At 46.3% G+C, this 17,723-nt stretch overlaps 1 protein-coding gene across 1 annotated transcript in view; it reads right to left on the reverse strand.

Annotated features, from left to right (window-relative positions):
• The window catches only part of DGKQ (diacylglycerol kinase theta), a 169,944-nt gene extending 157,822 nt beyond the window's left edge, over positions 1-12,122 (reverse strand). The window contains exon 1 of the mRNA XM_077251980.1: positions 11,678-12,122. Coding sequence (XP_077108095.1) covers positions 11,678-11,960 — 283 coding nt within the window. The 5' untranslated portion in view covers positions 11,961-12,122. The remainder of the gene's footprint in view (positions 1-11,677) is intronic.
• Between the last annotated feature and the right edge of the window lie 5,601 nt (positions 12,123-17,723).

Here is a 17,723-nt window from a genome sequence, read left to right on the forward strand (position 1 = left end):
CCTGGTTGCTAGGGAATCCCCACATGTAATCAATTACATAGTCTGAATTAGGGCTGTATTAGCCCCTTTTGTACTCTTGCTACATTCAGACAGGGATATTACGCTTACTTTCCATTACTCAAAAGCTTAATATATTAATCACACTATATAGCTTGGTTATTAATGATCTATTTATCCTTTGGGCTACTTTTACATACACCCGGTTTATTTTGATATTTTTTATTGATATGGATGCCCTTGCCTGGTTGTTACAAATCTTTCTCTCCCTTTCTGTATGGCTGGCCTAATGTCAAATTCAACTTAGGCCCCATTGAGCCGTCCGTGTTGCACGTATATATTGTTACAGTTTTTTTTTGTTTTTTTTTTTCACGGATACAACACTTATCCATTTTAATCTATAGTGCTACTCAAGTCTGTTTTTACACAAACTGTGTGTCCATGCAAAACACAAAAGGAGAGAAGTCCGTTTTTTCCAGCCGCACGGATGAAAAGAGCCAATACTTATCTATAACAAAACAAGCAAGAGGAAAGAGGGAAGAGGGAGAGTCAGCTCACCAGGTCTCGCTGCACTAGTAATCACAGTGGAAACAGCACAGAGCTGCCCAGGCCGGAGCTGCAGAAGCTAAATGGCAAGCAAAATGATCCTCCAGAGATTTAAAAAAAATGTGCAAAACTTCACATTTATTAGAAATGTTAAGACATAATTACAGCAACCACATACAATGGGGAAAACAAGTATTTGATACACTGATGATTTTGCAAGCTTCCCCACCTACAAAGAATGGAGAGGTCTGTAATTTTTATCGTAGGTACACTTCAACTGTGAGATACAGAATCGAAAAATAAAAAAAGTAACATTGTATTATTTTTACATAATTAAATTGTATTTTATTGCATGAAATAAGTATTTGATCACCTACCAAATAGAAAGAATTCTGGCTCTCACAGACCTGTTCGTTTTTCTTTAAGGCTATGTGCACACGTTGCAGATTTTGCTGCGGATCCACAGCAGTTTTGACGCTGCGGATTCGCAGCTGTTTTCCATGCGTTTACAGTACCATGTAAACCTATGGAAAACAAAATCCGCAGTGCACATGCTGCGGAAAAAAACGCGCGGAAACACTGCGTTGTTTATTCCGCAGCATGCCAATTGTGCGGATTCCGCTGCGGTTTACACCTGCTCAATAATAGGAATCTGCAGGTGTAAAACTGCAGGTGGAATCCGCACAAAAACCGAGGTAAATCCACAGGTAATCCGCAGTGTGGTTTACCTGCGCATTTACAAAAACAGGTGCGGAAAAATCTGCAGAGATCCAACCTACGTGTGTACATACCCTAAGAAGCCCTCCTCCTGTGCACTCATCTGTATTAATTGCACCTGTTTGACCTTGTTACCTGTATAAAAGACACCTGTCCACAGACTCAATCAATCACTTTCCAACCTTTCCACCATGGCCAAGGACACCAGGGACAAAATTGCAGACCTGCACAAGGCTGGAATGGCCTACAGGACAACAGGCAAGCAGCTTGGTGAGAAGGCAACAACTGTTGGCATAATTATTAGAAAATGACAGTCATGTTGTTTTTATTCCAATCTTCCCTGGTCTGGGGCACCATCCAAGATCTCACCTCGTGGGGTAAGATGATTCTGAGAAAGGTCATGAATGAGCCAGAACGGGAGGACCCGGTCAATGACCGGAAAGAAGCTGGGACCACAGTCTCAAACACTACCGTTAGTAACACTACGCCGTCATGGATTAAAATCCTGCAAGGTACGCAAGGTCCCCTGCTAACGCCAGCACCTGTCCATCACCGTTTGAAGTTCACCAATGACCATCTAGATCAGTGTTTCTCAACTCCAGTCCTCAAGAACCACCAACAGGTCAAGTTTTCAGAATAACCTTACCATTGCACAGATGATAATTTCACTCAAGCATTAATTCCATCACTTATGCAACACTAAGGAAATCCTGAAAACATGACCTGTTGGTGGGTCTTGAGGACTGGACTTGAGAAACACTGATCTAGATGAGGCATGGGAGAAGGTCATGTGGTCAGATGAGACCAAAATAGGACTTTTTGGTATCAGCTTCACTCAACATGTTTGGAGGAAGAAGAAGGATGAGTATAACCCAAAGCACACCGTCCCAACTGAAGCGTGGTGGGGGAAACATCAAACTTTGGGGGTGCTTTTTTGCAAAGGGGACAAAACAACTGTATCGTATTGAAGGAAGGATGGATGGAGTCATGTATTGTGAGATTTTAGCCATCAACCTCCTTCCTTCAGTTCAGAGTATTGAAGATGGGTCGTGCCGGGGTCTTCCAGCATGACAATGACCTGAAACACACAGCCAGGGAAATTAAGGAGTTGCTCTGTAAGGCCAGTTTCACATGTCAGTGTCTCCGGTACGTATAGTGACAATTTTCTCACGTACCAGAGACACTGACACAAGTAGACCCATTCAAATGAATGGGTCTATGCACATGTCAGCGTGTTTTCACGGACCGTGTGTTCGTGTGCAAAACACGCAGACATGTCCGTTTTTACATGGACACAAGGGCCGCAAAAGGTGCCACACATGTGCACACGGAGAATAGCGCACACTGTCCTCCGTGTACACGGACGGCCACCGGGGAAGATGCGCTACAGTAAGCGCTGTTCCCCTACGTGTGGTGCTGAAGCAGGCTGTCATCCCTTCTCTCCTGCTCGTGAGCAGGGGAGAATGAAAGAAAGAAAAACCTGACGTGGGGTTCCCCCATGTTTTTAAACCAACCCGGCAAAATTCACAGCTGGGAGCTGGTATTCTCAGGCTGGTAAAGGGCCATGGATATAGGCCCCCCCAGCCTAAAAACAGCAGCCCGCAGCTGCCCAGAAAAGGCGCATCTATTAGATGTGCCAATTCTGAAGCTTTGCCCAGTTCCTCCCACTTGCCCTGTAGAGGTGGCAAGTGGGGTAATGAGGGGTTAATGTCACCTTCTTATTGTAATGTGACATTAAGCCGGCTTAGTAATGGAGAGGTGCACTGCAGAGCTGTGTGTGATTATACCTGACATCTGCAGGTTCCTCTCTGCTTCAGCATACATCTCACAGGCAGACAGGGTTGCAATACAGCAGAGCTCAGAAAGCTGCAGCAAATGTGTTTGTAAGGAGACAAAGTTCAGTTTTATTCTACTATTGTACTGTGTGTTAGGTTTCACATTAGAAATGCAACAATTCATTTAAAGTAAGCACTGGAGGCAGATTCTCATGCAGATCAGTGTTCAGCCCATAGACTGCAACAGCTCGTTTATATTTATGATAAATCTATCTTTCTCTGGAATAAAGGTACCTTCACACTAAGCGACTTTGCAGCGAGAACGACGACGATCCGTGACGTTGCAGCGTCCTGGATAGCGATCTCGTTGTGTTTGACACGCAGCAGCGATCTGGATCCTGCTGTGATATTGTTGGTCGGAGCTAGAAGTCCAGAACTTTATTTCGTCGCTGATCACCCGCTGTCATCGCTGGATCGGTGTGTGTGACACCGATCCAGCGATATGTTCACTTGTAACCAGGGTAAATATCGGGTTACTAAGCACAGGGCCGCGCTTAGTAACCCGATATTTACCCTGGTTACCATTGTAAAAGTCACAGCGGTGACGTCACAGCTGTGCTCTGCTTTACGGCCGGCCGGCGCTGACACATTCAGTGCGGGAAGCCGCCGGCGGGGGACGTGACAGACATCAGAAGGTGAGTATGTAGTGGTTTTTTTTTTTTACTTTTACAATGGTAACCAGGGTAAATATCGGGTGCGCTTAGTAACCCGATGTTTACCCTGGTTACCCGGGTGCTGCAGGGGGGCTTCGGCATCGTTGAAGACAGTTTCAACGATGCCGAAGTCGTTCCCCTGATCGTTGGTCGCTGGAGAGAGCTGTCTGTGTGACAGCTCCCCAGCGACCACACAACGACTTACCAACGATCGCATCGCTGGTCGTGATCGTTGGTAAGTTGTTTAGTGTAACGGTACCTTAAGACAACAGATCGTAGACATCAAGGTATAATTTTATTCAGCTTCCTATGATCTTAATGCCCATATAGACTGCATGTTCCTACTGACAGATTCCCTTTAAACATGGATGTGTGAATGAGGCCTAATGTTTCCCGTACAGTATCCCGACTAATCAATTTTATCTTATCCTTTCTGCAGCAGTATATCTGCCAATGTGGTTTTACATCATCAACTGGTTTTAGCAGATATCAACTCTCCTGCCTTCCTCCACAACAGCAATGCAGAGTTGTGTTTGTTGCCCACAGTTGACCTGTAAATTATGTGAAACTGCAAATGCTGCTCTACTGATGCAAATAGCAAAAGATAATCATCTGTACCAACAAAGCAGTATTTGCAGTTTAACATCACTGCAACAAACATAAAAAGCTCCATTAATCACTGCCCCTATATACAGAGCCCCATTCTGCAACATCTTTCTCCTCTCAGCCTCTGTATACAGCCCATCCCTGCAGTACCTCTCCTCTTAGGCTACTTTCACACTAGCGTCGGTACGGGGCCGTCGCCATGCATCGTACCGACGCACGTTGTGAAAATAATGAACAACAGGGGCATCGGATGCAGTTTTTCAACGCATCCGCTGCCCGATTGTAATGTCCGGGGAGGAGGGGGCGGAGTTCCGGCCGCTCATGCGCGGTCGGAAATGGCGGACACGACGCACAAAAAAAATGTTACATGTAACTTTTTTTTTGCCGACGGTCCGCCAAAACACGACGCATCCGTCGCGCGGCCATACGTAGCAATACGTCGCTAATGCAAGTCTATGGGGAAAAAAACGCATCCTGCGGGCAACTTTGCAAGATGCGTTTTTTCTCCAAAACGACGCATTGCGACGTAAGCCAGACGATGCCAGTGTCAAAGAAGCCTTAGTTACTAGCACTGTTCCTAGTATGAGATCCTGCACCACAGTGAAGGAGTCTATTTCCATAAAATCATCCCATAGCTAAGTTCCGTTCTAGATACAGAAAAGCTATAGCGGCAAGATGCTAACCTAGGGACTTTATCGACCATGAGCTGGAACGACTACAAGATGGTTAAAATGGCACCTTAAGTGTGAACAGGGTCTGCATCATTATCATTTAGAGGGGTGGGGGCGATATGTGCAAAACAAGGCAGATTTAAGAATGTGTTAAAAGACTCCATTTGGTGAATATTCCTTTAACTCCTGGACAGGTGCTGCTGCCCCACCTCTTGCCAGTCTCATATAATGTCACATGACTGCTATAGTAATTGAGTGGACAGGATTAAACAGCCATTCTGGCGTGGCATTTTAAACTAAGGACACCTGCCACATAAGGACTAAGATCTATTTAACTGTGTACAGTTTGTTTTGAGAAATCAGGTCAGATCTACTCTAAGCAATTCTCACAGTCTGGAAGTTTTACTAATCTGAACTGTTTTTATCACTACATTGTTGTGTTTCCATTAGGCCAACTATGGCACAATCATTGGAAAGCCAAAGAAGCTAATCAATGAAAACTTGGCACTCAAATCATTCAACAAGTATACCGTTACGCATCAGCAGAGGAATCACAGAATGAAAGGGTTATGACATACGCACTGTGGAGATTAACACTGCCATAGATTATTATTAGATGATTCAACCTCATTATTTTTGTAGGATATTAAACTGGACGGCAAGAGTCATTCTACTGTAATATTCTGGGCATTATTTCTGGCATACTGTAATTTTCTCCATAGTAATACTGACGTATTACTCTCCATGGGAGTTTTCACTCAAATTTTATAGATTTCTATGAATAGTTTCTCCATTCATTGGCCATTTTCAGTGACACACTCCTAATTGTCTGGCAACATTAGTACATACTAAAGCTTGATGAAATTAAATTTTACTACCAAGCCCCAACCCTCCATTGTAGAGATAATCCAGCCATGGCGGCCTTCCAATCCATGGCCATTGTGCTCACAAGAAGCATGTATACTCACTGCCCATGAAAAACTCGGGACTCCGCCGGCTCAGTCTTCTGTGCCCATACAGGGTTATGTTTAAAGCACATGGCTTACTAGAAGCTGGAGCCCAATATTGTGCAACAAGAACGTTCTGGAGCTAAATAATGCTTCATTCAATTGCCCATGATGAGAAATTAATCTGCGTACAGGACTACAGCTGATCAGATCCAGTCACACACATCTTGTGGTTCCATAATAACACTAGCCTGTGTTCAAAGATTACATATGCAGTGTGTTTTTTGCTGCAAAATTGTGGCAAACAAAATTGGCAAAAATGACATGTGGTTTTCACATATGAACGTAGGCCACAAATACGGTAAGTTCATGTGGAACCAGTTTAGCATCCAAAGCAGTCCACATAATTTGAGGGAACACTAAGAAAAATAGATATTTATTTGGGAAGAGAACAGGAAAATTGTCCATGACCACTTTTTTCTACAAACAGCCATGGAGAAAGAGGATACCTGAGAAGAACCTATGATCCAGCTGCAGAATGTATATAACACAGAAGAACCCATGATTTCTGCACAAGGACAAAACACAGTAGGCGATATCTAGTTTGCTAAAGTGATTGATTGGCACTGCTCACTTCCACATCTGGAGGCGAGGATGTTGCATTGGCAGATAATTCAAGGACACGTCCACGATCACCAAGTGTCAGGCACATTACATCATTTTGCTGGTAAACCTCCCGAATAAAAGCACAACTGTGCAAACAATCCATGTCAAAACACAGAAAGGGTGGCAGCTGTGAATTAGAGGTCAAACGCCCACAATCATTCATCTATGGCATATTCAAGATGAGACTATTGTTTGAAGGTGTCATCTGAGATCAAGCAATATTGCGTAGTACTGTAAAATAACTAAATTAGCACTAGTGACCTGTTGAACCTCTTGCGCTGACTCTGATGAATCCCACCAGTTTGTTTACCAGGCTGGAGCTACTATGTCCTGCATGTCATGAGCCCCAAGTCAAATTCAAACGACCTTGAAATATGGTCAACATACGTACAGTGATCCCAAATCTGGAGGCAACAGTTCATATATGCCCATAAGGTTATGAAGTTTGGATTACGAGATCGGTGGCCGGTCCATACAAGAACCGTGTTTCATGGACATCTGAATTTGCCCTTAGCGGTCTTGGGTTCTCTAGCTTAAGATCAGCATTGAGGTCAGCAAGTGACTACAGTTGTCATGTGTTGTAGACGAGACATCACCACTGAAGCCATGTACATAAAGACCAGCGGAGAGTCGGCTAGGGCTCCAGCAGATAAGTAATTGACATTTTTGGTTATTTTACAAGCTTTGTCCTAATTTTGGCCAATCAAACCGGGTGGATTGTGCACCAGGAGTGTGCAGTAAGGAACAGTTTAATGCAAGTGAATTAGGTTTTACAAAAAAGTGACCTAGCAAATGGCTGCGATCTATCTCACAAATGAGCTCAGGCGGCTGCCTAGCAACAGGCAGAGGTGACTGCTCCGTTTCCGCACGCTCTAGTGGAAATCCAGTGTGGTCACCTCTGCTACAGAATAATGGTGTGCAGGTAGCATTGATCATGTTACCATCACAGGCAGTTTACAGTTTGGGGGGATAGATGGCCAATGCCGGGCATCCTAGCGTAAAAATATTGCCATGCACCATTCATTACTGTTAGATACAATTCAATATATAGAATCTGCATAAAATGCTGTGCCCCATTTCTTGTGAACATGGAGCACAACTAGTAAATGTGCCCGTCGGCAAATAAATGTTGTTTGCAGGGACGAGTTTTCCTTTAACATGACCCTATTATCGCCATTTATGAACGAGTAAATATATCAAGTGTTAATCACATTGAGCGGAACACTCGGGCAGATAAGCGCTGCCGCCATATGCTTTACCACATTGTTTTACTGCCATCAATTACCTCCAAAACAAACAAAAATGCACGTGAACATGAACTGGGAAGCCCATTGTGAGAGCGGAGTAATCCTGTATGACAGCTATGAATTGGCCAGATCGCAATAATCCAGCCACTGCTCACTGGGAACATGTGTCAGGAGATCAGATCACACAGATCCAGCCAGGCTGTAGCATCTCACGGAGCTGGCGGCACACAGCGGGCACCAGCCATTCCCGGACCCATGGTATCACAGTAGATGTATAATGCCATGATGTTACATTAGGAAGTCTGATACACAGATTTATCTCCTGCTGCCTATACAGCACTAACATATGCCACAGCGCAGTACAGACTATCATAGGATAGCCAGCAGCCCATGTTTAAAGTATTTCATTTTATCTCAAATATTATTCTAACTAATATAAATAGAAAGTCAAAATATTGTAACACACCCATACAATAAAAGCCTGCACACAATTAGCACACGGCGACACTCGTGGGGTTCATAATTAGGGCTAGTGATGCGACATTTTTAAGGAAGGGGGGGCAAAATGGCGCACACAGAAGATCGGCAACTATAACAACTATTTGTAACACAACCGGCAATATGAGGAAGAGTTTCATACTACTGAGCAGGATTCGTAACCCTACAGTAATCACCGAATAGGACACGAACCCCACATTTTTCACTTGACGGCCACACAGACTGGACAGGTGGACGACCACCTAGTGTACACAGAGGGTCAGGGGTGGAAAGGATGGCGCACCGGCCCACTCCAGGTGTGTGCCAGGTAGCATGGCACCAGTCACTAGCCTGCCCTTATCTCTGTGTAGGCTAGGACAGCATGCCAGGGCTTCTCCATACCATAGCATGTAGTCCTATGTGTTCTCTGTTCTAGAAGACTGAAGATGCCTCTGTGCCACCAGAGAAATACCTGCCTCACTGTGCCCATCCCTCAGCATTACCTGCCAGTCTGAGCCACACACCAGCACTATGCCCGGCAACAAGCCCCTGTGCCACTAGAGAAATACCTGCCTCATTGTGCCCATCCCTCAGGATTACCTGCCAGTCTGAGCCACACACCAGCACTATGCCCGGCAACAAGCCCCTGTCCAACCAGAGAAATACCTGCCTTCACTGTGCCCATCCCTCAGCATTACCTGCCAGTCTGAGCCACACACCAGCACTATGCCCAGCAACAAGCCTCTGTACCACCAGAGAAATACCTGCCTCATTGTGCCCATCCCTCAGCATTACCTGCCAGTCTGAGCCACACACCAGCACTATGCCCGGCAACAAGCCCCTGTCCAACCAGAGAAATACCTGCCTCACTCTGCCCATCCCTCAGCATTACCTGCCAGTCTGAGCCACACACCAGCACTATGCCCAGCAATAAGCCTCTGTACCACCAGAGAAATACCTGCTTCATTGTGCCCATCCCTCAGCATTACCTGCCAGTCTGAGCCACACACCAGCACTATGCCCAGCAACAAGCCTCTGTACCACCAGAGAAATACCTGCCTCATTGTGCCCATCCCTCAGCATTACCTGCCAGTCTGAGCCACACACCAGCACTATGCCCAGCAACAAGCCTCTGTACCACCAGAGAAATACCTGCCTCATTGTGCCCATCCCTCAGCATTACCTGCCAGTCTGAGCCACACACCAGCACTATGCCCAGCAACAAGCCTCTGTGCCACCAGAGAAATACCTGCCTCTGTGCCCATCCCTCAGCATTACCTGCCAGTCTGAGCCACACACCAGCACTATGCCCAGCAACAAGCCTCTGTACCACCAGAAAAATACCTGCCTCATTGTGCCCGTCCCTCAGCATTACCTGCCAGTCTGAGCCACACACCAGCACTATGCCCAGCAATAAGCCTCTGTACCACCAGAGAAATACCTGCTTCATTGTGCCCATCCCCTGCCAGTCTGAGCCACACACCAGCACTTTGCCCAGCAATAAGCCCCTGTGCCACCAGAGAAATACCTGCCTCATTGTGCCCATCCCTCAGCATTACCTGCCAGTCTGAGCCACACACCAGCACTATGCCCAGCAACAAGCCTCTGTACCACCAGAGAAATACCTGCCTCATTGTGCCCATCCCTCAGCATTACCTGCCAGTCTGAGCCACACACCAGCACTATGCCCAGCAACAAGCCTCTGTACCACCAGAAAAATACCTGCCTCATTGTGCCCGTCCCTCAGCATTACCTGCCAGTCTGAGCCACACACCAGCACTATGCCCAGCAATAAGCCTCTGTACCACCAGAGAAATACCTGCTTCATTGTGCCCATCCCCTGCCAGTCTGAGCCACACACCAGCACTTTGCCCAGCAATAAGCCCCTGTGCCACCAGAGAAATACCTGCCTCATTGTGCCCATCCCTCAGCATTACCTGCCAGTCTGAGCCACACACCAGCACTATGCCCAGCAACAAGCCCCTGTACCACCAGAAAAATACCTGCCTCATTGTGCCCGTCCCTCAGCATTACCTGCCAGTCTGAGCCACACACCAGCACTATGCCCAGCAATAAGCCTCTGTACCACCAGAGAAATACCTGCTTCATTGTGCCCATCCCCTGCCAGTCTGAGCCACACACCAGCACTTTGCCCAGCAATAAGCCCCTGTGCCACCAGAGAAATACCTGCCTCATTGTGCCCATCCCTCAGCATTACCTGCCAGTCTGAGCCACACACCAGCACTATGCCCAGCAACAAGCCTCTGTGCCACCAGAGAAATACCTGCCTCTGTGCCCATCCCTCAGCATTACCTGCCAGTCTGAGCCACACACCAGCACTATGCCCAGCAACAAGCCTCTGTACCACCAGAAAAATACCTGCCTCATTGTGCCCGTCCCTCAGCATTACCTGCCAGTCTGAGCCACACACCAGCACTATGCCCAGCAATAAGCCTCTGTACCACCAGAGAAATACCTGCTTCATTGTGCCCATCCCCTGCCAGTCTGAGCCACACACCAGCACTTTGCCCAGCAATAAGCCCCTGTGCCACCAGAGAAATACCTGCCTCATTGTGCCCATCCCTCAGCATTACCTGCCAGTCTGAGCCACACACCAGCACTATGCCCAGCAACAAGCCTCTGTACCACCAGAGAAATACCTGCCTCATTGTGCCCATCCCTCAGCATTACCTGCCAGTCTGAGCCACACACCAGCACTATGCCCAGCAACAAGCCTCTGTACCACCAGAAAAATACCTGCCTCATTGTGCCCGTCCCTCAGCATTACCTGCCAGTCTGAGCCACACACCAGCACTATGCCCAGCAATAAGCCTCTGTACCACCAGAGAAATACCTGCTTCATTGTGCCCATCCCCTGCCAGTCTGAGCCACACACCAGCACTTTGCCCAGCAATAAGCCCCTGTGCCACCAGAGAAATACCTGCCTCATTGTGCCCATCCCTCAGCATTACCTGCCAGTCTGAGCCACACACCAGCACTATGCCCAGCAACAAGCCCCTGTACCACCAGAAAAATACCTGCCTCATTGTGCCCGTCCCTCAGCATTACCTGCCAGTCTGAGCCACACACCAGCACTATGCCCAGCAATAAGCCTCTGTACCACCAGAGAAATACCTGCTTCATTGTGCCCATCCCCTGCCAGTCTGAGCCACACACCAGCACTTTGCCCAGCAATAAGCCCCTGTGCCACCAGAGAAATACCTGCCTCATTGTGCCCATCCCTCAGCATTACCTGCCAGTCTGAGCCACACACCAGCATATGCCCAGCAACAAGCCCCTGTGCCACGTCCTTACCTTCGCACTGGTAGCCGCCCAGCCCCCAGATGAAGTCCGTGCAGTGGTGGCAGAAGGTGGGCTTGGTGAGAGTGACTTTCCTGAAGCTGTGCCCGGGGGCGGCAGCCTGCCTGGGGGTCTGGTGCTTGCTGCCAGGTGAAGAGGGGCTCAGCTTCCGCTGCTGAGGGGGCGTCCTGCCCTTGCCACCCCCAAGCTTGGGGCTAGAAGATGGGCTGTTGCTGTTGCTTCCTCCTCCACGGTGGCCCAGATTTCCAAACCTGGCTCTGGCTCCGTCTGCAGCCATCTCTCCCTCTCACAGACAGGGAGGAGGAGGGCCCAAGACACGCGAGGCAGACGAGGAAGCGAGCAGGGGACAAGGGGGATCCTGGCACAGGGTCTGACGGCTCTTAGTCCACAGGGGGCAGCTGAGACAACATGTCTGCTCCTCAGCAGTAAGCGCGGCTGTGAGGAGAGCGCAGGAGAGAGTGCTCCGGGCTGAGGGCAGGCCCCGCCCACTACCGGGTGTCACTGAGGACTTCTAGCGTGGAGACATTCCCACACCTAGTGCCACACACACGTCCCGTCAGCGAAGGAGAATGCCATTACTTCAGCTGGAACTGGGAGAGCTGGGCAACAGGCAGCACAATGGGGCCTGCACTATAGTGTGCCCTTCTGGGCTAGGAGGACCGCTGGACTTACCCGTGTGTACAGACATATACCCGTGTGTTACAGACATATACCCGTGTGTACAGACATATACCCGTGTGTACAGACATATACCCGTGTGTTACAGACATATACCCGTGTGTACAGACATATACCCGTGTGTTACAGACGTATACCCGTGTGTTACAGACATATACCCGTGTGTACAGACATATACCCGTGTGTTACAGACGTATACCCGTGTGTTACAGACGTATACCCGTGTGTTAGGCTAGTTTCACACTTGCGTTTTTGTCTGCATGCGTTTTTTAAAAAACGCATGTGTGAAAAACGCATGTAAACGCGGTAAAACGCATGCGTTTTTTAGACGCATGCGTTTTTATAGAAAAACACAAGAAAAAACAAGAAAACCCTAACCCTAACCCTAAACATGACTGAAATACGTGGCACTGAAATACGTGCAACTGAAATACGTGGTACTTAAATACGTGGCACTTTAATACGTGGCACATGGCACTTAAATACGTGGCACGTGGCACTTAAATACGTGGCACGTGGCACTTTAATACGTGGCACGTGGCACTTTAATACGTGGCACTTAAATACGTGGCACGTGGCACTTATATATGTGGCACGTGGCACTTATATATGTGGCACGTGGCACTTATATATGTGGCACGTGGCACTTAAATACGTGGCACGTGGCATACGTGGCACTGAAATACGTGATACGTGGCACTTAAATACGTGGCAATATGACTGTCAGAAAATGTTCATTAAACGGTTAGGGGTGAGGTTAGGGGTAGAGTTAGGGTTAGGGTTTGGATCCCTTTATCACCTTGATGGTGGTGGGTGACTTTTTAGTGTGTTTTCTGGTTTTTTTCTATAAAAACGCATGCGTTTTTAGCGCAAACAAACGCATGTGCTTAAAAACGCATGCGTTTACATAGACAGCAATGCATTTTTTTGCCGCGAAAAAACGCGCAAGAAAATACTGCAGGTAGCATTTTTGAAAATGAACGCATGCAGTCAAAAAACGCATGCGTTTGAAAACGCGACCAAACGCATGTGCAAAAAACGCATGCGTTTTCAATGTTAAATATAGGAAAAAAAAACGCATGCGTTTTTTGTGCAAAAAACGCTGGGACAAAAACGCAAGTGTGAAAGCAGCCTTACAGACATATACCCGTGTGTACAGACATATACCCGTGTGTTACAGACATATACCCGTGTGTTACAGACATATACCCGTGTGTTACAGACATATACCCGTGTGTACAGACATATACCCGTGTGTACAGACATATACCCGTGTATTACAGACATATAACCGTGTATTACAGACATATACCCGTGTGTTACAGACATATACCCGTGTGTTACAGACATATACCCGTGTGTTACAGACATATACCCGTGTGTTACAGACGTATACCCGTGTGTACAGACATATACCCGTGTATTACAGACATATACCCGTGTATTACAGACATATACCCGTGTATTACAGACGTATACCCGTGTGTACAGACATATACCCGTGTGTTACAGACATATACCCGTGTGTACAGACATATACCCGTGTATTACAGACATATAACCGTGTATTACAGACATATACCCGTGTGTTACAGACATATACCCGTGTGTTACAGACATATAACCGTGTATTACAGACATATACCCGTGTGTTACAGACGTATACCCGTGTGTTACAGACGTATACCCGTGTGTTACAGACATATACCCGTGTGTACAGACATATAACCGTGTATTACAGACATATACCCGTGTGTTACAGACGTATACCCGTGTGTTACAGACGTATACCCGTGTGTTACAGACATATACCCGTGTGTTACAGACATATACCCGTGTGTTACAGACATATAACCGTGTATTACAGACATATACCCGTGTGTTACAGACGTATACCCGTGTGTTACAGACGTATACCCGTGTGTTACAGACTTATACCCGTGTGTTACAGACATATACCCGTGTGTACAGACATATACCCGTGTGTTACAGACATATACCCGTGTGTTACAGACATATACCCGTGTGTTACAGACATATACCCGTGTGTTACAGACATATACCCGTGTGTTACAGACATATACCCGTGTATTACAGACGTATACCCGTGTGTTACAGACATATACCCGTGTGTTACAGACATATACCTGTGTGTTACAGACATATACCCGTGTATTACAGACATATACCCGTTGTCACGATATGGTATGAAATATCATATAAGTTTAGTTTCTCTTGTCAGCCCAGGATGTGGGCTAAGAAACCCCCCTTCTCTTTTACTTCAGAGTTGAGCTTGCCTTGCCAATGTACATGGAGGAAGAGCGTTTTATTGCCTAAAGGAATGTTTACGACCAGGTAGAAGCTTCCTCCAGCAAGAACTGGATTCTAAGTCTCTAGAACCATGCGGTCCTTTGTTCCATTTTTGTAAGATATTAGGCAAACGATTTAAAATACGAACACAAAAATATATCGTCATAATCACACTCGGAGGATCTACCCATCACTCTAAGCATCAGCGTCTAACTCCATCGGGTGAAGAAGTAGGGATTGCTCTGTAAATAATAGGACATATTTGATCTCCTTAGAAAGCCCACGGTAATCTGAGATGAATGCTGGGTTTGTCAGGACTATGATATGTTCAGCAGCGGAATTACAAGTCTTAGAAAGATTTAGCTTTTACTTAGTCAGAATGCAGAGAGAGGAGGGACTGGAATTGTCAGCATTCACACCGTGACTGTCACCAATTGTCACGATCCCTTAGCCGTGGCCCGCAGTTTGTCACGAAAATCCACAGGGATTCCCGACCACTGCCACCATTAGGTCACGGATTGGGGTGACTTTAGACCAGCAGACGGCTATCACATGTGCAGGGGGGCTTATCCTCGTTATCCCTCTACTGCCACAATGTGATAAAAAAAAACACACACAATGCTATTGACCTCTTAGTTTATAGCAGGGGCTTATTTTAGGTATCCCACTGCTCTTCAATATACCATGAACTGCAGGGATTTGTGTATCCCGCTTACAGTTCCACTTAACACTTGCAGCTCTCTGGCGCCCCCCTTACTCTCAGGTCAGATTAGGTACTGCACCTAGGGTAATTAGTCGCCAGAAAGGCTGCCTGCTATGTACTAGCTATTGGGCGCGCTGCAGCGACGCGATAACTACTCCCACGCAGGCAGGAACAATAATTATCAAGCTGCAGTCGCTGAAACAACACCCCAAAAGTCTGCACACGGTAAGCTGCCACCAGCTCCGATCAAACGGGTCCGGAGCTAACCCAAAACAGTAGCGTAATTTCCCTTCAAGAGACAGGGTACGTTTTTAGAGCAGGGAGGAAGAACTAGCATTAAATATTATACTCCAGAAAGGTTAGGCAGTGCTTTATCAAAATTATACAAAGATGTTACAAATGAGACAATTGCAAATATGTACAAGGTAATTATGAAAATAAAAGGATTAAAGGAAGAAAAGATAACTCACATGTTCTTAGTTCATATCAGTTCAGGCAAACACCATGCTAGTGGGAGGGGCTCCCAAAAATCCCAATGCATGAGGTACAGCTCTTCAGGTCAGACCCACATGTTCTTCCAGCAACAGACTCACTGCTGGAGTCCGGCCAAAACAGTTATAGCTTAGCTTGGTGACATCACCAAAAAGGCTGGCTATCCCAGTCCCTCCTCTCTCTGCATTCTGACTAAGTATAAGCTAAATCTTTCTAAGACTTGTAATTCCGCTGCTGAACATATCATAGTCCTGACAAACCCAGCATTCATCTCAGATTACCGTGGGCTTTCTAAGGAGATCAAATATGTCCTATTATTTACAGAGCAATCCCTACTTCTTCACCCGATGGAGTTAGACGCTGATGCTTAGAGTGATGGGTAGATCCTCCGAGTGTGATTATGACGATATATTTTTGTGTTCGTATTTTAAATCGTTTGCCTAATATCTTACAAAAATGGAACAAAGGACCGCATGGTTCTAGAGACTTAGAATCCAGTTCTTGCTGGAGGAAGCTTCTACCTGGTCGTAAACATTCCTTTAGGCAATAAAACGCTCTTCCCCCATGTACATTGGCAAGGCAAGCTCAACTCTGAAGTAAAAGAGAAGGGGGGTTTCTTAGCCCACATCCTGGGCTGACAAGAGAAACTAAACTTATATGATATTTCATACCATATCGTGACACCCGTGTATTACAGACATATACCCGTGTATTACAGACATATACCCGTGTATTACAGACGTATACCCGTGTGTTACAGACATATACCCGTGTGTTACAGACATATACCCATGTGTTACAGACATATACCCGTGTATTACAGACATATACCCGTGTGTTACAGACCTATACCCGTGTGTTACAGACATATACCCGTGTATTACAGACATATACCCGTGTATTACAGACGTATACCCGTGTGTTACAGACATATACCCGTCTGTTACAGACATATACCCGTGTATTACAGACATATACCCGTGTATTACAGACATATACCCGTGTGTTACAGACATATACCCGTGTGTTACAGACATATACCCGTGTATTACAGACATATACCCGTGTGTTACAGACATATACCCGTGTGTTACAGACATATACCCGTGTATTACAGACATATACCCGTGTGTTACACACATATAACCGTGTATTACAGACATATACCCGTGTGTTACAGACATATACCCGTGTATTACAGACATATACCCGTGTGTTACACACATATAACCGTGTGTTACAGACGTATACCCGTGTGTTACAGACGTATACCCGTGTATTACAGACGTATACCGGTGTGTTACAGACGTATACCCGTGTGTTACAGACATATACCCGTGTGTTACAGACATATACCCGTGTATTACAGACATATACCCGTGTGTTACAGACATATACCCGTGTGTTACAGACATATACCCGTGTATTACAGACATATACCCGTGTATTACAGACGTATACCCGTGTGTTACAGACATATACCCGTGTGTTACAGATATATACCCGTGTATTACAGACATATACCCGTGTATTACAGACATATACCCATGTGTTACAGACATATACCCGTGTGTTACAGACATATACCCGTGTATTACAGACATATACCCGTGTGTTACAGACATATACCCGTGTGTTACAGACATATACCCGTGTATTACAGACATATACCCGTGTGTTACACACATATAACCGTGTATTACAGACATATACCCGTGTGTTACAGACATATACCCGTGTATTACAGACATATACCCGTGTGTTACAGACATATACCCGTGTGTTACAGACATATACCCGTGTATTACAGACATATACCCGTGTGTTACACACATATAACCGTGTGTTACAGACATA

This window comes from Ranitomeya variabilis, chromosome 1 (assembly GCF_051348905.1).
Source record: "Ranitomeya variabilis isolate aRanVar5 chromosome 1, aRanVar5.hap1, whole genome shotgun sequence".
In the NCBI taxonomy this organism is placed as follows: Eukaryota; Metazoa; Chordata; class Amphibia; order Anura; family Dendrobatidae; genus Ranitomeya; species Ranitomeya variabilis.